We start from the raw sequence: 23,808 nt of genomic DNA, 5'->3' as shown, positions 1-23,808 counted from the left end.
TTCAACTAAAGGGTCTTGGGTTCAGTGATGTGTCAGATGTTCTTTCAATGGACGATGATCAAGACTGACTTTTAAAGAACTAACGATGAATTCACTAACGTCTGTAGAGGATTCTATTCATTGAATTTGTGGATATCCTAAATCGACTAATTTACATATCCATATATAGAAAGATAAAACCCGGTGAAGTAAACGGCTTGTAATCTTATAATCAGTATTTCTCAACGAAATCAAATACCAACGAAAAATATTTTTGGAAAACATTTGAAGATATGATTTTGCAATATAAGGTAAGCAATATTATGTTATTTAGATATTTAGCTTTGATTACTGAAAGTTATGATTCGGAGAACAAGTTCCGAGAAATAACTTTGCATAATTTTCCTGTAAGTGGTTATGACTACAAAAATGAGTGAATGTTTTTAATATTATACCAAGAGACAAGAAATGTCGGTATTGCCAGTATAAAGGTAAGAAATCCACTACGTATGTACATAATAATGCATTATGCTAAGTGAAAAACAGATTTCATTTTCTGAAAATGGCGATTTTTAACCAGTTTATTTAATACGAGTGTCACGTGGAGGACTTAGACAGCGATATATGTGTCCGGCGAGCGATATCGTTTTCTAGGGACGACAGCGGGTCCGGCTACTGATATCGTTGGGACATAATGGAATCCGTTTGGTGATGTAGTCTTGTATGTTCTGTGTGATGGTTTCGCACTCACCCTCGAAGGTAACGTGGCTGGCTTCGGTCGCCTGTATCCACTTTAAGTCACAGGTGCACTCAACAGGTGTATTGTGAACATAAACCTTGGAGAGGCTGGGAACATTACCCAAGGCACATGGAATCGCCTTTAGCGCGGTCGATGTGATGTTAACTTCTGTGAGCGCGGCGAGACGTTCGAAGGAGGTACTAGCTATGTACGCTAACGGATTACTGGCGAGGTTCAAAAACTTCAAGTGCTCGTGGTGTAAACTTCCATCATTGAAGGTGAAATCGTTACTATATATGCTATTTATATTGTTCTTGGAAAGGTCAAGGTTCTGGAGATGCTTGATACGAAGAATGGCTTGTGGGACGCGATCAAGGCTGCAACCCCGCAGACTGACATTAAACATGTAACCCCGCACATACGACACCATGGCGTCGTTGATATACCACAGGCGGTTATCATCCATGATGAAGGTTGTTAATTCGGGTAATTCCTTGAGTGCTGTTGGAAAGGTACTCAGGCTGTTATTCTTTAGACTAAGGGTTTGAATTGGCGATCCTCCACCAGGACGAGCCGTTTGGAAGGCGCTCTCAATTATCCCCGAGTCATGAACATTAATGTTATCTTCAAAATATAATTCCTCCAGGTAAAGCAGTTCTTTTATTGCCCTGGGCACAGCCGATATCCCGGTCCTACGTAAGGTGAGTTTACGTAACGTCAGTTCAAATCCATGGAATGCAGCAAAGGGGATATTTTTCATGCCCAAACCTTCAAACCGAAGACTTTTCAGTGTTTGTAAGTGATTCAGTGTTGTTGGCCAAATATCCAAGCCATCATCTCCAAAGCTGAAGTCCAGAAGTGTTGAACCGAGGGCGTACAAGACTGGATCAGGGACTGATCGGACAGGGTTGTGCAAAATATTCAGACTGGTCAGATGTGGAAGGTGTTTGAAAGCCTCAGACGCTGCGATGAGTTTGTTTCCCTCCAAATCTAACGTGGTTAGATAATTTGAAATCCCCGCGAAAGCATCTGTTGCTATATGATTGATGTTATTGTAGTCAAGCTCGATTGTGGTCACATTGATGTGGAGGAAGGCGTTGCTAGGGACGCTTGTAATGTTGTTTTTAGAGAGTCTGACGATCGTGAATTGATCCCATCCTGCGCTGCTGAATGGTGGGACTGCATCAAGGTTTTTATTGGTGCAGTCAACAACGCCGTTCTGACAAAAGCACCCAAGACTGGCAGCGAGGGGGCACGTGGCAGCATCTGTTACGTCAGAGAGAAACGCTGTCAAGGTCACCAGAAAGAGAAGTGTTACGCCCTTCTGAAAAATAGAAATAAACGGGATAAGACATTCTAATGTAGTAATTTATTATTGGTACATTTCAGACTTTAACTCTGTATATTGAATAAAATTCTATTTTTATCAGTCATTCGGAAGTTTAAGTCCTTTGAGGGATTCAGTCTTCCTTCAAAATAGAATATGTTTATACATAAAATTATTTAAACCACGTTTCATGACTTTAATCAACGTTTGTTTCAAAAAACCTATATCTAATTATGAAATACTTTCTACAACAATAAATTTCCAATTTTATTCTGTTTACGTGACACTGTAGTCTCGAGAACGTAGTCTGTTGAAATAGATAATACCGTCTACGACACAACATCTACCATTTAGTCCAGTACACTTATTAATAGCTGCGGGAAAATCTAGAAAAGGTTGCTGAATATTATCCAGTTCATTACCAACAGGGCCGATCAATTTTGTCCACCTTACTTAATCAGTGAGTCGACAGAATCTTGTCCACCTTACTTAAACAGTGAGTCGACATAATCTTGTTCACTTTAATTAACCAGTGAGTCGACAGAATCTTGTCAACCTTACTTAAACATTGAGTCGACAGAATCTTGTTCACTTTAATTAACCAGTGAGTCGACAGAATTTTATCCACCTTACTTAAACAGTGAGTCGACAGAATCTTGCCCACCTGATTTAAACAGTGAGACGACAGAATCTTGTTCACGTTACTTAACCAGTGAGTCGACAGAATATTGTCCACCTTACTTAAACGGTGAGTCGACAGAATCTTGTTCACCTTACTTAAACAGTGAGTCGACAGAATTTTGTCCACCATACTTAACCAGTGAGTCGACAGAATCTTGTCCACCTTACTTAACCAGTGAGTCGACAGAATCTTGCCCACCTGATTTAAACAGTGAGTCGACAGAATCTTATCCACCTTACTTAAACAGTGAGTCGACAGAATCTTGCCCACCTGATTTAAACATTGAGACAACAGTATCTTGCCCACCTTACTTAACCAGTGAGTCGAAAGAAACCTATCCACCTAACTTAAACAGTGAGTCGACAGAATCTTGCCCACCTGATTTAAACATTGGGACGACAGAATCTTGTCCACCTTACTGAACCAGTGAGTCGACAGAATCTTGTCCACTTAAACAGTGAGTCGACAGAATCTTGTACACCTTACCTAACCAGTGAGTCGACAGAATCTTGTCCACTTTACTTAAACAGTGAGTCGACAGAATCTTGCCCACCTGATTTAAACATTGAGACGACAGAATCTTGTTCACGTTACTTAACCAGTGAGTCGACAGAATCTTGTTTACCTTACTTAAACAGTGAGTCGACAGAATCTTGTCCACCTTACTTAAACAGTGAGTCTACAGAATCTTGTCCGTCTTACTTAACCAGTGAAACAAATTAATCTTGTTTACCTTACTTACACAGTGAGTCTACAGAATCTTGTCCACCTTACTTAAACAGTGAGTCGACATAATTTTGTCCACCTTACTTAAACAGTGAGTCGACAGAATCTTGTTCACTTTACTTAGCCAGTGAGTCGACAGAATCGTGTCCACTTTACTTAAACAGTGAGTCGACAGAATCTTGTTCACTTACTTAGCCAGTGAGTCGACAGAATCGTGTCCACTTTACTTAAACAGTGAGTCGACAGAATCTTGTACACTTTACTTAAACAGTGAGTCGACAGAATCTTGTACACTTTACTTAAACAGTGAGTCTACAGAATCGTGTCCACTTTACTTAACCAGTGAGTCGACAGAATCGTGTCCACCTTACTTAACCAGCGAATAGACAGAATCTTGTCCACTTTACTTAAACAGTGAGTCGACAGAATCTTGTCCACCTGATTTAAACAGTGGGACGACAGAATCTTGTCCACCTCATTTAAACAGTGAGTCGACAGAATCTTATTCACCTTACTTTAACAATGAGACGACAGAATCTTGTTCACCTTACTTGAACAGTGAGTCGACAGAATCTTGTCCACCTCATTTAAACAGCCAGTAGACAGAATCTTATTCACCTTACTTTAACAATGAGACGACAGAATCTTATTCACCTTACTTTAACAATGAGACGACAGAATCTTATTCACCTTACTTTAACAATGAGACGACAGAATCTTGTTCATTTTACTTAAACAGTGAGTCGACAGAATCGTGTACACTTTACTTAAACAGTGAGTCGACAGAATCTTGTACACTTTACTTAAACAGTGAGTCGACAGAATCTTGTACACTTTACTTAAACAGTGAGTCTACAGAATCGTGTCCACTTTACTTAACCAGTGAGTCGACAGAATCGTGTCCACCTTACTTAACCAGCGAATAGACAGAATCTTGTCCACTTTACTTAAACAGTGAGTCGACAGAATCTTGTCCACCTGATTTAAACAGTGGGACGACAGAATCTTGTCCACCTCATTTAAACAGTGAGTCGATAGAATCTTATTCACCTTACTTTAACAATGAGACGACAGAATCTTGTTCACCTTACTTGAACAGTGAGTCGACAGAATCTTGTCCACCTCATTTAAACAGCCAGTAGACAGAATCTTGTCCACCTCATTTAAACAGCCAGTAGACAGAATCTTGTCCACCTCATTTAAACAGCCAGGAGACAGAATCTTGTCCACCTCATTTAAACAGCCAGTAGACAGAATCTTGTCCACCTCATTCAAACAGTGAAACGACATCATCTTTTCTACCTTACTTAAACAGTGAGTCTACAGAATCTTGTTCAATTTACTTAAACAGTGAGTCGACAGAATCTTGTCCACCTTACTTAACCAGTGAGTCGACAGAATCTTGTCCACTTTACTTAAACAGTGAGTCGACAGAATCTTGTCCACCTTACTTAACCAGTGAGTCGACAGAATCTTGTCCACTTTACTTAAACAGTGAGTCGACAGAATCTTGTCCATCTTACTTAAACAGTGAGTCGACAGAATCTTGTTCACGTTACTTAACCAGTGAGTCGACAGAATCTTGTTTACCTTACTTAAACAGTGAGTCTACAGAATCGTGTCCACTTTACTTAACCAGTGAGTCGACAGAATCTTGTACACTTTACTTAAACAGTGAGTCGACCGAATCTTGTACACTTTACTTAAACAGTGAGTCGACAGAATCTTGTTCACTGTACTTAACCAGTGAGTCGACAGAATCGTGTCCACTTTACTTAAACAGTGAGTCGACAGAATCTTGTACACTTTACTTAAACAGTGAGTCGACAGAATCTTGTTTACCTTACTTAAACAGTGAGTCGACAGAATCTTGTCCACCTCATTCAAACAGTGAAACGACATAATCTTTTCTACCTTACTTAAACAGTAAGTCTACAGAATCTTGTCAAATTTACTTAAACAGTGAGTCGACAGAATCTTGTCCACTTTACTTAAACAGTGAGTCGACAGAATCTTGTTTACCTTACTTAAACAGTGAGACGACAGAATCTTGTCCACTTTACTTAAACAGTTAGACGACAGAATCTTGTCCACCTTACTTAAACAGTGAGACTACATAATCTCGTCCACCTTACCTAACCAGTTAATCGACAGAATCTTGTTTACCTTACTTAAACAGTGAGACGACAGAATCTTGTCCACTTTACTTAAACAGTGAGTCGACAGAATCTTGTCCACCTTACTTAAACAGTGAGTCGACAGAATCTTGTTCACCTTACTCAAACAGTGAGTCGACAGAATCTTGTTAACTTTACTTAACCAGTGAGTCGACAGAATCTTGTCCACTTTACTTAAACAGTGAGTCGACAGAATCTTGTTTACCTTACTTAAACAGTGAGACGACAGAATCTTGTCCACTTTACTTAAACAGTTAGACGACAGAATCTTGTCCACCTTACTTAAACAGTGAGACTACATAATCTCGTCCACCTTACCTAACCAGTTAATCGACAGAATCTTGTTTACCTTACTTAAACAGTGAGACGACAGAATCTTGTCCACTTTACTTAAACAGTGAGTCGACAGAATCTTGTCCACCTTACTTAAACAGTGAGTCGACAGAATCTTGTTCACCTTACTCAAACAGTGAGTCGACAGAATCTTGTCCACTTTACTTAAACAGTTAGACGACAGAATCTTTTCCATCGTACTCAAACAGTGAGACGACAGAATCTTGTCCACTTTACTTAAACAGTGAGTCGACAGAATCTTGTCCACCTTACTTAAACAGTGAGTCATAATCTCGTTAACTTTACTTAAACAGTTAATCAGAATCTTGTCTTAAACACCTTAGTGAGTCGGCAGAATCTTGTTCTCCTTATTCAAACAGTGAGTCGACAGAATCTTGTCCACCTAACTTAAACAGTGAGTCGACAGAATCTTGTTTACCTTACTTAAACAGTGAGACTACATAATCTCGTCCACCTTACCTAACCAGTTAATCGACAGAATCTTGTCCACCTTACTTAAACAGTGAGTCGGCAGAATCTTTTCCACTTTACTTAAACAGTGAGTCGACAGAATCTTGTCCACTTTACTTAAACAGTTAGACGACAGAATCTTTTCCATCGTACTCAAACAGTGAGTCGACAGAATCTTGTTAACTTTACTTAAACAGTGAGTCGACAGAATCTTGTCCACTTTACTTAAACAGTAAGTCGACAGAATCTTGTACACCTTACTTACACCTTACTTAAACAGTGAGTCGGTGACAGAATCTTGTTCTCCTTATTCAAACAGTGAGTCGACAGAATCTTGTCCACCTTACTCAGTAAGTCTACACTTTACTTAACCAGAATCTTGTCAAATTTACTTAAACAGTGAGTCGACAGAATCTTGTCCACCTGACTTAAACAGTGAGTCGACAGAATCTTGTTTACAACTTACTTAAACAGTGAGACGACAGAATCTTGTCCACTTTACTTAAACAGTTAGACGACAGAATCTTGTCCACCTTACTTAAACAGTGAGACTACATAATCTCGTCCACCTTACTTAAACAGTGAGTCGACAGAATCTTGTTCACCTTACTCAAACAGTGAGTCGACAGAATCTTGTCCACTTACTTAAACAGTGAGTGAGACGTGAGTCGACAGAATCTTGTTCACCCTACTCAAACAGTGAGTCGACAGAATCTTGTTAACTTTACTTAACCAGTGAGTCGACAGAATCTTGTCCACTTTACTTAAACAGTGAGTCGACAGAATCTTGTTTACCTTACTTAAACAGTGAGACGACAGAATCTGGTCCAACTTTACTAAAACAGTGAGTCGACAGAATCTTGTTTTACCTTACTTAAACAGTGAGTCGACTCTTGTTCACATAATCTCTTGTCCACTTTACTTAAACAGTTAGACCAGTCTTTTCCAATCTTTACTTAAACAGACAGAATCTTGTTCACCTTACTCAAACAGTGAGTCGACAGAATCTTGTCCACTTTACTTAAACAGTGAGTCGACAGAATCTTGTCCACTTTACTTAAACAGTGAGTCGACAGAATCTTGTTAACTTTACTTAAACAGTGAGTCGACAGAATCTTGTACACCTTACTTAAACAGTGAGTCGGCAGAATCTTGTTCTCCTTATTCAAACAGTGAGTCGACAGAATCTTGTCCACCTAACTTAAACAGTGAGTCGACAGAATCTTGTTTACCTTACTTAAACAGTGAGACTACATAATCTCGTCCACCTTACCTAACCAGTTAATCGACAGAATCTTGTCCACCTTACTTAAACAGTGAGTAAATCTTTTCCACTTTACTTAAACAGTGAGTCGACAGAATCTTGTCCACTTTACTTAAACAGTTAGACGACAGAATCTTTTCCATCGTACTCAAACAGTGAGTCGACAGAATCTTGTTAACTTTACTTAAACAGTGAGTCGACAGAATCTTGTCCACTTTACTTAAACAGTAAGTCGACAGAATCTTGTACACCTTACTTAAACAGTGAGTCGGCAGAATCTTGTTCTCCTTATTCAAACAGTGAGTCGACAGAATCTTGTCCACCTAACTTAAACAGTGAGTCGACAGAATCTTGTTTACCTTACTTAAACAGTGAGACTACATAATCTCGTCCACCTTACCTAACCAGTTAATCGACAGAATCTTGTCCACCTTACTTAAACAGTGAGTCGGCAGAATCTTTTCCACTTTACTTAAACAGTGAGTGGACAGAATCTTGTCCATCTTACTCAAACAGTGAGTGGACAGAATCTTGTTCACCTTTCTTAAAAAGTGAGTCGACAGACTCTTGTTTACCTTACTTAAACAGTGAGTCGACAGAATCTTGTTTACCTTACCTAAACAGTGAGGCTACAAAATCTTGTTTACCTTACTTAAACAGTGAGTCGACATAATCTTGTCCATCTTACCTAACCAGTGAATCGACAGATTCTTGTCCACCTTACTTAACCAGTGAGTCGGCAGAATCTTGTTCACGTTACTTAACCAATGAGTCTACAGAATCGTGTCCACTTTACTTAAACATTGAGTCGACAGAATCTTGTCCACTTTACTTAAACAGTGAGTCGACAGAATCTTGACCACCTTACTTAACCAGTGAGTCGGCAGAATCTTGTCCACCTTACTTAACCAGTGAGTCGGCAGAATCTTGTCCACCTTACTTAACCAGTGAGTCGGCAGAATCTTGTCCACCGTTCTAAAAGTTATTGCATCAGCCTTAGCAGAAGTTACTGTACCTAATATTATAGTATTTGTATAATCCATTCTATTAGCCTGAGTATTACTAAACAAACTTATCACAGAAATACATACCATTGTCCCTTGAACCCTGGACCCTGAAATACAAACATAGAGAGATTCCGGTTATTCCAAAATAATATCTTTATTTCTAATTTTCTACGATTTTTCATTTTTATTTGATTTTGTTGATTAATTTTGTCAAAAGTAAATTTGATTCCGTAAACAGTTTTCTGAATTATGTTAAGTAAACCACAGTATTTAATTACCTGTACACATATTTAGGATTTCCCTACTGACATCATTACAATAACCGGGCTGACCTCGCCCCCAGTCATTGATGTAATGCCTAATTACCTTATACACGTTTCTGTATACATCATGCATAACATTTTGCAGAGATTTCGAAGTATTTATCAACCCAATAAAATACATTAATGTACTAGTAATTTACTATCCATTTGTGTGTCTTTTGTACAATACTCGGAATTACAAGAAACTACTGGCATACGTGTATCCTCGGGATTTACCTTAACCTGTATGTTACGACTTAATTTATTCGGATAGTACATGTAGATCAGAATACCTCGGCCATTACGCTCATTTGAAACATCTAATATCAAAATGTATTGTATTTATTGAATTATGGCGTTGATAACTGTAATAGTCGGGTGACGCAGTGGTAACGCACTCGCCTTTCACCTAGCCGTACGGGATTTGATTCCCGGAATGGATGTGAAGAGGTATGGAGTCACCTGCCCGACCACGTGGGTTTTCCGTGGGTACTCCGGTTTCCTCCCACAGTAAGACCCCTCGCGCGCTTTCATCCGGGCCAACAAGAGTGATTAATATAAGTTGGAAAAACTTGTTTGGGAATTGTTGTAAAATAAATAAAGTTTAGTGTCTATTAATAACTCTCTCATCTGGATTTTTTTCACACATTTCATTTCGTCCCGTTTTTTTCCCCTCTGTCATCCATAGTTTAAAAATACTAGGTGTCACTGCCTGGTCCTAGAGAGACGAAACAGCCTCTTGACGAAGGTTAATTCTTTATTCGGCCCTGCTATATCTAATTCTAAAATTGCTTTGAAAGTTGCTAATCTCTTGTGTCCGTACAACGCTCTATTACCATACATGGTTGTGAATGTGACGTAATCGATCTTTTTTGTTATGACTCTCAAATATCTCGATAAACAATTTGATAGGATGTGACATATTACTGATAATATTTTATTCCCCTATTTTCTTTCACGAATCTCTGGAGTCAACCTCAAAATATTCCATTCCATATCTATTCCAATATTTAAACGATTAAAATACATATGTATAATGTAGCTTGAAATTTATGGATTTGTGGGCTTTCGTGTTTTTCGATTTCCCAATAATCAATTTTATGTAAAATCTTTATCAGAGTTTAAAACTAGATTTAAATGAAATTTAATACACGAGATTAATAACAGAAATCTCAATATTCATAATTTTGGCTACAATGCAGGAATTTTAACATGAATTACAATATGTAAGAATATTAAAACGTTTTACATTCTATAGTTCACATAAAGTATCGCTTCAAATCCGGAGAAAGGAAATTTTCCAACAATGTAATTAAATATGCATTCGATTTTTTCTATCGTTTGTTTATAGCACTGTGAAAATAATAGAATTAAGTAATGTAGATCTGCATTCGATTAATATGTTACTTGATATACAAAGTTGTCGTAAGTCAGTTTTTTTCTTTACCTTTTCATAGTGAAAATATAAACACAAAATCTCGTTGTTCAAATAAATGCAAAATGAAAATCATTTACAAACTTAGCTTTCAAAAACAAAAACAAAAAAGGATGAAACAAAATTATTTCTTCAATGTATTTTATCAAAAGATGAAGATGCTGTCAAACCATGAAATAATCATTGTCTCATTTGAATATCATAGTAGATGATAAAGGAAATTGATCTGTGTTCGATATTTTTTGTAAGTCCCTTATACTAATGTTTTTTTAAGTTAAGAAAAAAAATCATATTGATTGAGTCCAATAGCAATATACATTATATTACACTTACCTTGAACCACACTATATCTTCGTTAAACAAACGTGGTGATCGAACGCACCTCCACGCACCTTGTATCTCTGTTGGAACGCGCCTTAAAGAACTAATGTGATCCCTGAGAAGCAGTCACGTGGTCAGATGTTTCAGTTGCGAAGATCCTTAACGTTTTACCTAACACGTGATTAGCTGTTTTGAAAAATGTGTACTGAATGTGCATCTTCAAATATTATTTTGAAACACACGAAGCGTTAATTTAAATGTGTGCCTTTTTTACCGTTGTCTCATGATCGATTTCAATACGGGATATTTCCCTCGCCGGACATCTTGTCATTTATCCGTCACCTAGTTAGGGGGTGGAGGGGGTGATGGTGTTAATTACCTATTTCGATGCCGGTTGCATGAATAACATGTGTGTATTAAATCCCAGACATCGAATCCTGGTTTCCTCTAGACATAACGAACCATGTCTTAAATTCACATCGAAACATGTTAAAAAAGAGTTATCAAATCAGAAAAGGTCTCTAGTAACCAATGACACATGATCTCAAAAGCGCGGTGTTTATGTTTAAATAACATTGGTTTTGATATATCTTTTCATTGCATACTGTGAGGCAACTCTTAATGTAATAACGACGCTAATGTAACCATTGTTACATTAAGCGTTGTGACCGTTACGCTTAATGTAATGAACTTATCTTTATTACATTAAGAGTTGCATCATACTGTACAAAACAGGACAAACAAGCGAATAACATCTATTATTATCATTTATGTATTTATTATTTATTATTATCAACACAAATTTTGAATTTGATACAGTCGAGGCCAATGGTGACTTAAATTACATCATGTATAAATACTTCGTCCTTTTAGGAGTATTCGGTAAAGGACCTAAACTGTTAATCGGTCGCAAAAGATGTCTAAATTCAGATGTGAAGGTGTACGAAACCAAAATGTTTACAAAATTCCATAAATTATACCATGTGTTGACAATTATCACTTTTTTGGTATTTAGTTTCTGGTTTCTTTTTGTATTTGGTTTTGTTTAATTGTTGTTTGTTTGTTTGTTTGTTTGTTTGTATTTTTTGTTTCTGTCATGTAATTGAGAGAGAATGTGCACTTATCGAAAAAGATATGAAATAAAACAGATCTATGTTGGTTACAATAACAATTTAGATTTAAAATCGATGTCATTATATGGTTTCTTTTGAGAGTTTCTTTCGAACAAGGAAGTTGACACTGTTATAGATAACAAGGATTCTATCTGACAACGTTTAGTTAGAAAACACAGCTGGAGGTAAATAAATAAGATAGCAGATCTAGTAAACAGATACAACAAGACCCTCCGTGTTCCAAAACCTTTGATTGGTGCATATTTGTACAGAATAGCAACGCGAAATTGTGACCTGCATATCACTGTACCGTCCTGAACTATCGTTTTATTGATATTGTTTTTACAAGTCGTTGATTGAACTCTAATCCTTTGTCGTCTCGGGGGTGAGGGGACGGTGGGGTGGTGAGGAGGGTGAGGAAAGGGTGAGGAGGGTGAGGGACTATTAATATGAAACAAATAAGATATTAAAAGCGTATTAAACGAGACATGGTAAGGCCCTTTTTAATCGTCCTGACCTTGGGAATACGGATGTGATGGATACACACAAGATATACCGCTCTCTACCTGTATTCCCCAAAGCTGCACACTATTCAAACATAGATTGGGGTAGATAAGGATGTTTAGTAACCCAGGGGGTAAGAAATCAGGACAGATATTAACCACGATGTTTGGTCGTGATGCATTTACAAAATGTTCTCTAAATCAGCTGAATTAAACGCCGTGACCTGGACTTTGAACGCTTTGTTTAAAAATATTTCAATCGTTTATGTTCTTTGATAAGAGCATATCAAACAGGGTCTTCACACATCAGGCTTCGATCCCACTTAAAGATTAGCAGTATTACAGATAGCTGTGTAACCGATCAAATACAATTTTTGTAAATCTGGAATATGGTTATTACTCAGTAACAAAATGGACGTTTACAATCTATCAAGCTTGATCGGTTATATCAGTATGAGATAGGAAGGATGAGGACTGACGGAATCACTAGTCACGAATTTCACATACTTCAAAAAAAATTATTTTCGTGGGGCTGAAATTTCGTTGTTTTATACAATTTACAGATACAGTATCGTTGGCATATGATATAGTGGTTAAATATTGCTCACGAAATCCACTGGTAGTGTAATCCTTGTCAACCTTTATCTGTTTAATATTTCAGTGATAACACAAACCTTCATCAACCACGCACAGTGATAACACAAACCTTCATCAACTATAAACAGTGATAACACAAACCTTCATCAACCACGCACAGTGATAACACAAACCTTCAACAACCACGCACAGTGATAACACAAACCTTCATCAACCACGCACAGTGATAACACAAACCTTCATCAACCACGCACAGTGATAACACAAACCTTCAACAACCACGCACAGTGATAACACAAACATTCATCAACCACACACAGTGATAACACAAACCTTCATCAACCACGCACAGTGATAACACAAACCTTCAACAACCACGCACAGTGATAACACAAACCTTCATCAACCACACACAGTGATAACACAAACCTTCATCAACTATAAACAGTGATAACACAAACCTTCATCAACAATACAGTGATAACACAAACCTTCATCAACTATAAACAGTGATAACAAACCTTCATCAACCACACACAGTGATAACACAAACCTTCATCAAACACACACAGTGATAACACAAACCTTCATCAAACACGCACAGTGATAACACAAACCTTCATGAACTATAAACAGTGATAACACAAACCTTCATCAACTATAAACAGTGATAACACAAACCTTCATCAACTATAAACAGTGATAACACAAACCTTCATGAACTATAAACAGTGATAACACAAACCTTCATCAACCAAGCACAGTGACAACACAAACCTTCATCAACCACGCACAGTGATAACACAAACCTTCATCAACCACACACAGTGATAACACAAACCTTCATCAACCACGCACAGTGATAACACAAACCTTCATCAACAATACAGTGATAACACAAACCTTCATCAACTATAAACAGTGATAACAAACCTTCATCAACCACACACAGTGATAACACAAACCTTCATCAAACACACACAGTGATAACACAAACCTTCATCAACAATACAGTGATAACACATACCTTCATGAACTATAAACAGTGATAACACAAACCTTCGTCAACCACACAGTGATAACACAAACCTTCATCAACTATAAACAGTGATAACACAAACCTTCATCAACTATAAACAGTGATAACACAAACCTTCGTCAACTATAAACAGTGATAACACAAACCTTCATCAACTATAAACAGTGATAACACAAACCTTCATCAACTATAAACAGTGATAACACAAACCTTCATCAACTATAAACAGTGATAACACAAACCTTCATCAACCACGCACAGTGATAACACAAACCTTCATCAACCACACACAGTGATAACAAACCTTTATCAACTACACACAGTGATAACACAAACCTTCATCAACTATAAACAGTGATAACACAAACCTTCATCAACTATAAACAGTGATAACACAAACCTTCATCAACTATAAACAGTGATAACACAAACCTTCATCAACTATAAACAGTGATAACACAAACCTTCATCAACTATAAACAGTGATAACACAAACCTTCGTCAACCACACAGTGATAACACAAACCTTCATCAACTATAAACAGTGATAACAAACCTTCATCAACTACACACAGTGATAACACAAACCTTCATCATCTACACACAGTGATAACACAAACCTTCATCAACTATAAACAGTGATAACAAACCTTCATCAGCTACACACAGTGATAACACAAACCTTCATCAACTATAAACAGTGATAACACAAACCTTCATCAACTATAAACAGTGATAACAAACCTTCATCAGCTACACACAGTGATAACACAAACCTTCATCAACTATAAACAGTGATAACAAACCTTTATCAACTACACACAGTGATAACACAAACCTTCATCAACTATAAACAGTGATAACAAACCTTTATCAACTACACACAGTGACAACATCAGACTCCAACTATACACTGTGATAATACCTACCTTCATCAACCATACACAATGATTGGTTATGGTGCATAACCTTTGGCAGTTTAGTATCATTGGCCGAGTTCAATTAAGTCAACATAACACTCATACGAGTGTAACTTTCTATCGATCATGATACCATTATGATGTTCTCATACCGATATACTTTATTTTCGTAAATGAAAAATGTTTTATTGCTATTTGACGTTCTACTTTCGAGTCAGTGTCACATTGACGCTCTTCGTCCACTGTCTATCGGAAAGTGGTACTGAGGGAAGTAACTCCTCTTTACCGGAGAGTGGTGCTAAGGGAAATAACTCGAACATAGATAACTGGAATATGATAATTGACAGCAAATGTTTATTACTTGTGGCTTGCAGTCATTTTGTGCTGTAGTATCTGTCACCCTGCTTAACATTTCATCATTATTGATTATTTATCCTATTTTTTCATTCATCATTTTATTTCATTTTCATTCACATGAAAAGTTGGAGATTGGAAGAATCATTTCACTGAGGTGCAAAATGAATATTTCGATAAAGCACGGACTTAAATATACAAGTCCGTGGATAAAGTATACCATGGAAAGATGACAACAGGAAATTAAATTCAGATCTGAGTAAAACATTAAAAGGACATGAAATAAAATTTGATATTGTATAACGGGAAAATGATTTATCTTGTGACTGTTTATGGCTGAAAAAAAATAATAAAATCATCAAATTATCAAGGAAGCAATACAACCACTAGGAAGAGTGATTTAACGCGTTTGTGTTACAAGTAAGGAAACGGTACTTCACATACAAGCAATGCTGACTTCTGATCACATCTAAATAAAGATGAGATCGGAACTCGATCGTTATACAACAGTATGAACACCCAAGACTAGACCAGAACTCGAACGTTATACAACAGTATGAACACACAAGAGTAGACCGGAACTCGGGCATTATACAACAATAAGAACACACAAGACCAGACCGGAACTCGATCGTTATACAACAGTATGACCACACAAGACCTGACCGGAACTCGAACGTTATACAACAGTATGAACACACAAGACCAGACCGGAACTCGAACGTCATACAATAGTATGACCACACAAGACCTGACCGGAACTCGAACGTTATACAACAGTATGAACACACAAGACTAGACCGGAACTCGAACGTTATACAACAGTATGAACACACAAAATCAGACTGGAACTCGATCGTTATACAACAGTATGAACACACAAGACCAGACCGGAACTCGTTATACAACAGTATGAACACACAAGGCTAGATTGGAACTCGGTTGTTATACAACAGTATGAACACACAAGACCAGACCGGAACTCGAACGTCATACAATAGTATGACCACACAAGACCTGACCGGAACTCGAACGTTATACAACAGTATGAACACACAAAACTAGACCGGAACTCGAACGTTATACAACAGTATGAACACACAAAATCAGACTGGAACTCGATCGTTATACAACAGTATGAACACACAAGACCAGACCGGAACTCGTTATACAACAGTATGAACACACAAGACTAGATCGGAACTCGGTTGTTATACAACAGTATGAACACACAAGACCAGACCGGAACTCGAACGTTGTACTATAGTATGACCACACAAGACTAGACCGGAACTCGGTCGTTATACAACAGTATGAACAAACAAGACCAGACCGGAACTCGAACGTTATACAACAGTATGAACACACAAGACTGGACCGGAACTCGGGCGTTATACAACAATAAGAACACAAAAGACCAGACCGGAACTCGATCGTTATACAACAGTATGACCACACAAGACCTGACCGGAACTCGAACGTTATACAACAGTATGAACACACAAGACCAGACCGGAACTCGAACGTCATACAATAGTATGACCACACAAGACCTGACCGGAACTCGAACGTTATACAACAGTATGAACACACAAGACTAGACCGGAACTCGATCGTTATACAACAGTATGAACACACAAGACCAGACCTGAACTCGATCGTTATACAACAGTATGAACACACACGACCAGACCGGAACTCGTTATACAACAGTATGAACACACAAGACTAGACCGGATCTCGATCGTTATACAACAGTATGAACACACAACACTAGACCGGAACTCGTTATACAACAGTATGAACATACAAGACTAGACCGGAACTTAGTCGTTATACATCAGTATGATCACTGCGAGCCTTCAGCAGTTCTCAGCCATTGCCATTGAACTCGTCGAGACAAGACCTGAATTCTGTTACTCTACATTAGTATAAACTCTTTGTAACAGTAGACACACATCAAGACTTCGTACTGGACCTCAGTCTAAATATAACCGTTTTAACATTCTGACACTAGACCGTAACATGCCGAATTAGACCGGAACTTCACCTATAAGTCACCCCTCCTGAACCAATGAGTCGTTTTATTCTTGGACGGAAGTACAGATGACGATCGGATTTAAATAAATTCATTTGAATGGCAGGGACGTACATCAAGACATATGTTTAACATAAGTAGGTAACTGTACATAGACTTTAAATCCACATCCTACAAGCCTCTGTTGTATCGGATTTATATCGGATAACACACTAGATAAGATACTAAACTTGTCTTCCAGAATGACTTTTCTCACGTCAGAGACAAAAGTCACGATTTATTTTCAGCTCAGTTGAACGGTTACCTACAAATATGAAGAGCACTGGTCAGGCGAACAAAAAAACCAGCACTGACCATGTCGTGGTGGAGGAAACTGTTCGGACAGACTACAGCCACCTACCAATTGATCACGGATGGGCGTATGTAACTGTCTTCGGTAATATATCTTATTGTTAATTTAAAGAAATTAATCAGCTGTTACACACGTGTTATCAGGGAATGAGATGACCGGTGATCTATTTACCTGTAGATAATGATTACAGGTAAAAATAGATAATGTTTGTATAGATGAGGTCACGCATTGTTAAGGTAGCATTTACGTCTGTACGTGTGTTTGTTTTGTAAAACTTTCTGTAGAAAAAATAAACACACATATAAGAAGTAAAAAACAAAAATTTGAAATAAATTCATGTAACAATGCATTGAAATATATTACCTGCAATGAATATTGAAAGTTCGGATATTAATGTTGGCTTTATGGACCTACCATTACGTATCTGATGCGGATTTATGAAATAAATTTAAGCCAAGCGTAGCATTATCAGCATACAATGCCAAGTGCTTTTAAGATGAGACTTTTGCTGCCAGATTGACAGGAAATGATACAGAAATAGGATATAATTAATTTATACAACATCGTCAAATACAACAAAGGATGTACAAAGGCGGAAAATGGAGCACTATGGAAATTAGTACTAGTATCTTACAGAACACCAACAAAATAGACATATCTGGATACAAAATAAACATATCCGGATACAAAATAGACATATCTGGATACAAAATAGACATATCTGGATACAAAATAGACATATCTGGATACAAAATAGACATATCCGGATACAAAATAGACATATCTGGATACAAAATAGATTTATCTGGATACAAAATAGACATATCTGGATACAAAATAGATTTATCTGGATACAAAATAGACATATTTGGATACAAAATAGACATATCTGGATACAAAATAGATAAGTAAATTAATAAAAATCTACACATCCCTTCATATAGATTATAATGAACGGTCTCAACATATTCGGAGTACATGGATGAAATGTTCCTGATGTTAAACGTATCAATTAAACTATTAAATCTATCAAACGAGAAAGTCGAAGGGTTTCAGTAATTCAGTATCTTGTTTAATTTATTAGAGATTTAAAGACGATAATATTTAACACCAACTCACACAGCATCCCCTAAAATACGTGTATGCAATTAACACCATTCTGATCTCTCAGAGTTACTTCCCTTTGTTTTACTGACACAAACAGGTCGTCATTGAATGCCATTAAATAACATTAAACCTAGCCTAACCCAATAAGATATTCTGGATTTTTATTTTGTAATGTATTAAGCGATGTCGTGACAAGAAAATGTCACAGTCGATATGAGTTATAGTAGAGTGATTTAAGGACACACATAAGTAGAGCACTGTGTCATTTTATAGCCATTTACACCACTTACTGTAGAATAATTAATTTTCATGAGGGGTTCCGCATGATGTCCTCTGAGACCAACACCCGATACCAAAGAGGATTCCTCTTCAAAATGACCCAGATTTGCTCGATGACAGTTTTTCTTTTGTTCTCAACAGTCCCTATCATCCGAGATCTAAAATATATTATCAATGAAAAATATTCTAGTTTAAATATGATGATATTATTAGCATAGACTTCAATAAATGTATGCCTTATTTGTATAATACTATAAAATACATGGCTTATATCACGCACAATTAAATGTAGTCAATAGATTCATCTAAAACTCTGCCTCAGCTGTGATATAGATAAATCGCACTCATAACATATTCTCTAATATCTAAATCAGAAAGTCAAATAGGAATATAAAAATTCTGTTTTTTTTTTTTTTATTATTATTTGTACGATATTATCTTATAGTCGATGTAAACTATAATAACGTGACAGATGGTAATACTTTGTATGTATGTCAACACCGGTACCTGCTAGTCTGTTTTAACACGGTCTATGATACGGAAATGTCACCACCGGATCGATATAGTGCAGAGGGAAAATTACTGAAAAATATTGACAGGAAATTTCACGTGTCCGTATTTCCGATTGACAAACCGAGGTCCTGGGTGATTGCAATTTGTAAGTACGTTTTTTTCTGTACAAATATCACGTGAACGGACACGTCCATGTTAAGTCACAGAAAGGTTATTACTTTACACGACAGTTTTAAAAGGAAATATTAAACGACAAGAAGATATGTAGTACACTTTGGCTGTAAAACAGTCCCGTTTAATGTGGTACCACGGTCACTATGTTAAAACATCGAGTAAACACTTATACTTGTATCATTCATGTTAGTCGGTATTGAGAATCTAAGTTATATTTCAATAGTGAAATCATGATCTTAAAACCACTTTCAGATCAAATTGAAGATGAAAGGACACCTGATGTTTGTCTGTTCAGAACCGTGTATCTGAATCATGTGTAAAGTTGCCACACAGGGATGACACTTCGGCAATTGTCTACGTACCTGACAAATAACGAAATTGGTAATTTTTTTTATAATGTCTTGTATAATATACACACATATGCAATGTTGCAGGTTGTTTCGGCGTGTGTGCCCTAATTGTAGGGACACTGAAATCATTTGGGGTCATTCTGGTGGAGTTGTCCCGTCGGTTCAATGTTCCTGCTAGTGTGCTCATAGGACCGCAGTGCCTTGCTGGATTCTTCCATCTATCTCTAGGTAGGCAGCAAATTATCTCCCTTTCTCCGTAATTAGATCAGTAATTCATAACATGTTGTGGAACGACAGCATATGTTCCATAACCTGGTACTATTTTTCGGTATGACGAAATCTGACATCCTGAAAGCGTAGTGATTTCCTATAACATGTGGTGCTGTATTTGAATATAATGTTCCAAAGTGTGGTTGTATCTTTTGGGACGAGGAAAATTAACGGTCCGTATCGTATCGACATCATTTGTAATTATTGAAGCCATTCTTCCAACGCGTCCTAGTATCTGTTATTGACAAAACATTCTACGGTGTGGTTGTACACTTGGATTCCAGAGATACTGAACTACTCTATAGATCATTCGGTTTTATTTGGTGGTTCAGGTTAGTATCAAGGATCGTTAAAACTATTCATTCATTCGATTTAATATCAGCTACATGTACATACATCTGGTGAAGAAATAGACATGCCAGCTGAATTTATCAATTTTATCAGCTTCCACGAGTTCAAAACTTCACAGTCGTCATCCAGATGTTAGAGGATGTAAATAAGTATCTGAGTTTCAGAGAATTTTGTCGTTTTTATTTCCGTATTACAGGTCCTGTGGCGAATGCATTGAGTGAACGATACTCGCACAGACTGGTAGTGTTCGTGGGCGGGATGGTAGCCGCCATTGGTCTAGCTTGTACATCGTTCGTCCAATCAGTGCCCGCCTTTTATCTTACTTACGGAGTGATGTCAGTTAAGTACTGCAAAATTATTTATTTCCCTTGAGTCTATGGGTACTATTAATCCTTAACTTTATTTGTCTACGAACTGTTATAATTACTATAACGTGCTCTATCTAGCCATGGAATCAAGTATCAATGTAAACCTTGGTTTCGTTTTTGTGGGGTTTTTGTTAGTTATTTTGTTTGTTTGTCTGGGTTTTTTGTTTAAAAATTGTTTTGTTTTGTTTGTTTTTTTTTTATTATTATTTTTGTTAGTTTGTTTGTTTGTTTGTTTTTGTTTTTTGTTTGTTTTTTGAACGAGCCCTACAAAAACGAATTATTTTACAGTTTACATATATTGTTAATTATTACCATATATAGGAATGTGTCGGCAAATTTCGAAAAATTCAGCATCAATATATTCCTATAGCAGAGGAACGTGACTTCTATAAGTAAAAATGTTACTTTAGGGAAATCAAAGTTTTTTATCCAGTAGATAAAATGCTGGATACGGTTTGTAATAATTTAAGTGAAAACCATTACCTAACACGTAAGCTACTGGCGTTTATTTCATACCTACAGGAAGTAAATCCCCAGAAACTACTCTTAACCAAAATAAACGTATAAAACGTCCATTTATCACAAAATATGGACATTAAATTAGAATGTGTAATTTTGTTCTTTCGTTTGTTCCAGGAGTTGGCTTTGGTTTGTGTTTGTCACCGTCCATCACTTTTCAAGGATTCCACTTTCAGAAGAGAAGAGCTCTTGCCAATGGACTTTCCGCTTCCGGTTCTGGGGCCGGATCCTTCGCGTTACCTCCCATCATCCGCGTGCTCATCAACTATTACGGACTTGGAGGGTGTCTACTCCTTGTTGGAGCTTTCATGTTTCATACCTGTGTTTTCTGTTCTTTCTTCAGGCCTCCGTCATACTGGGTTCTGTTTAACAAAGTCAGGGGTAAAACAAATAAAACGGAAAGAGACGATAAACACTCTACTGGTGAGAAGGACACAACACATCCTCTACTGGAAAACACGAAAAGTTTAGACTTCGAAATATTTGAGGATGGAAAAGGAACTGGGATCACTTCCAAAACAGAAAGTGGAGAAACATGCATGTATGATAGAGCCATACAAAACCAAGAACAATTTCTTCTGGATATAAAACGAAACGAAACAAGTCATCACCTTTCTACCTCATCATTGCCATGTATAGCCATCAAACGGATTCAGGACGAAACAAGACCGAGAACAGAATCTGTCAGAATAAATTCCACACAACACAGTAATACTCTACAATCAAAAGAACTTACGAATGACTTGTTGTTCGCAAGTCTAGAGTCATTTCCTTCGCTCTCTGGTTCGGGGCTCGAACACACTCTGAATTATAACAAACGCACATCTGAACCAGAGAAAGTAGACGATACAAAAAAGAAACCGATGTTAGAATGGTCCTTACTAAAGAATTCGACTTACCTTGTTTTTATATTTGTGTTATTTACGGGAATTATGGGTCAACATTCGCTCTTTAATGTCCTTCCTTCAGTTGCAAATGAAAAGAGCATCAGTGATGAACAAGGGGCCATAATTGTGTCCATTCTCGGCGCAGCTGATCTTTTCGGTCGGATATTTTTTGGTTGGCTCGCCGATTTTGGCTTTGTCAAGCGTCAAACGATGTATCATTTGAACCTGACTGTGTTCGCTATGGTCGGGTTCATTACTCCATACATCAATTCATTTATTGGATTCTGTTTGCTCTCTATGTTCCTTGGAATTTTCACCGGAGGTTACACAGGAACTCAAATAGCCATTCTTGCTGACAAGTTTGGAGTTGAAAAGTTATCTAGTGCTTGGGGATTCGCCGCCTTTCTCGCCTCGCTAGCGCTACTGGTGAATCCTTTCCTGGCGGGTAGGTTGTGTTACGGACATTAATACTTTTTCATTCTGGCACTTTTTTTGGTCATTTTTTCTTATTTATCTAAACTGATTGTGTCAGTATATATATATATATATAAACAAATCCAACTGTCAATATTATTCCTCAAAATTTAGTATGAAGTTTTATAAGATACAAATTGTTTTATACATTTCTAAATCAGTTTCGCTTTTTTTATTTGATTGATTTAAACATATTCTATTGCACATACGTAACAATAGACACAGTTTTTACAACTTATATAAAGCCTTTTCGAAACATTAATACACTTACATTATATATTTACAAGGTGGCAGTATGATATAATAACAAACAATTATAAACAAGTTGAGAGAGAGAGAGAGAGAGAGAGAGAGAGAGAGAGAGAGAGAGAGAGAGAGAGAGAGAGAGAGAGAGAGAGAGAGAGAGGGGGGGGGGGGGGAGGGGGGGAAGGGGTATAACGCGAGCTTTGTATATTTAGAAAAAATCTGCTCCTGCTCCATACAAGCGAAACAGGTGATACACTGTCCACATGCCTAAACTCACAACTTGTCAATGTTCATCACTTCGCTTGCCAGATTATCCGAAGTTTATCCTCATAATTGACATGCATAATATACTAATTTTAATGTATCGATAACAGGAGTGATTCGTGACGTCACAGGATCCTGGATAGGTGCAGTTGTCCTTGGTGCTAGCGTGTCAGCGTTTGGATCCGGATTACTTACGATCGAGGCTTTACTAATCAGGATAAGACGGTGATCACGTGACTATATTAAATGTTGTGTTGTATACTAACATCTGTGGCTTATTTGTTTCTCACACAACCCCTGATAGATAACACCTTAATACTGTTAAAGG

At 37.3% G+C, this 23,808-nt stretch overlaps 2 protein-coding genes across 2 annotated transcripts; one reads left to right on the top strand and one right to left on the bottom strand.

The window, feature by feature from the left end:
• Positions 1-408: 408 nt before the first annotated feature.
• On the bottom strand, positions 409-10,843 carry LOC132547696 (leucine-rich repeat and immunoglobulin-like domain-containing nogo receptor-interacting protein 2). Its single transcript, XM_060211498.1, has 3 exons — positions 10,776-10,843; positions 8,790-8,812; positions 409-2,042 (listed from the first exon to the last, which is right to left on the bottom strand). Exons 2-3 carry the CDS (start codon positions 8,790-8,792, stop codon positions 630-632), a joined length of 1,416 nt encoding a protein of 471 aa, XP_060067481.1. The 5' UTR covers positions 8,793-8,812; positions 10,776-10,843; the 3' UTR covers positions 409-629.
• A 6,795-nt stretch (positions 10,844-17,638) lies between these two features.
• LOC132547740 (monocarboxylate transporter 13-like) lies at positions 17,639-23,709 on the top strand. Its single transcript, XM_060211541.1, has 5 exons — positions 17,639-17,762; positions 20,186-20,329; positions 20,919-21,059; positions 21,724-22,941; positions 23,591-23,709. Exons 1-5 carry the CDS (start codon positions 17,639-17,641, stop codon positions 23,707-23,709), a joined length of 1,746 nt encoding a protein of 581 aa, XP_060067524.1.
• The last annotated feature ends 99 nt before the right edge of the window (positions 23,710-23,808 follow it).

Source organism: Ylistrum balloti, unplaced genomic scaffold, assembly GCF_031769215.1.
Source record: "Ylistrum balloti isolate Yb309-2 unplaced genomic scaffold, AGI_CSIRO_Ybal_v1 Utg369972, whole genome shotgun sequence".
In the NCBI taxonomy this organism is placed as follows: Eukaryota; Metazoa; Mollusca; class Bivalvia; order Pectinida; family Pectinidae; genus Ylistrum; species Ylistrum balloti.
The sequence above is the reverse complement of the archived record's forward strand: the minus strand, read 5'-3'. Positions and strand labels throughout refer to the sequence as shown.

Excerpts from the sequence above, each read along its gene's own strand:
- LOC132547740 (XM_060211541.1), top strand. The coding sequence starts at position 17,639 with ATGAAGAGCACTGGTCAGGCGAACAAAAAAACCAGCACTGACCATGTC. Across the intron at positions 17,763-20,185 it reads GGCGTATGTAACTGTCTTCG|GTTGTTTCGGCGTGTGTGCC; the intron begins GTAATATATCTT and ends GCAATGTTGCAG. Across the intron at positions 21,060-21,723 it reads TCTTACTTACGGAGTGATGT|CAGGAGTTGGCTTTGGTTTG; the intron begins CAGTTAAGTACT and ends TTTCGTTTGTTC.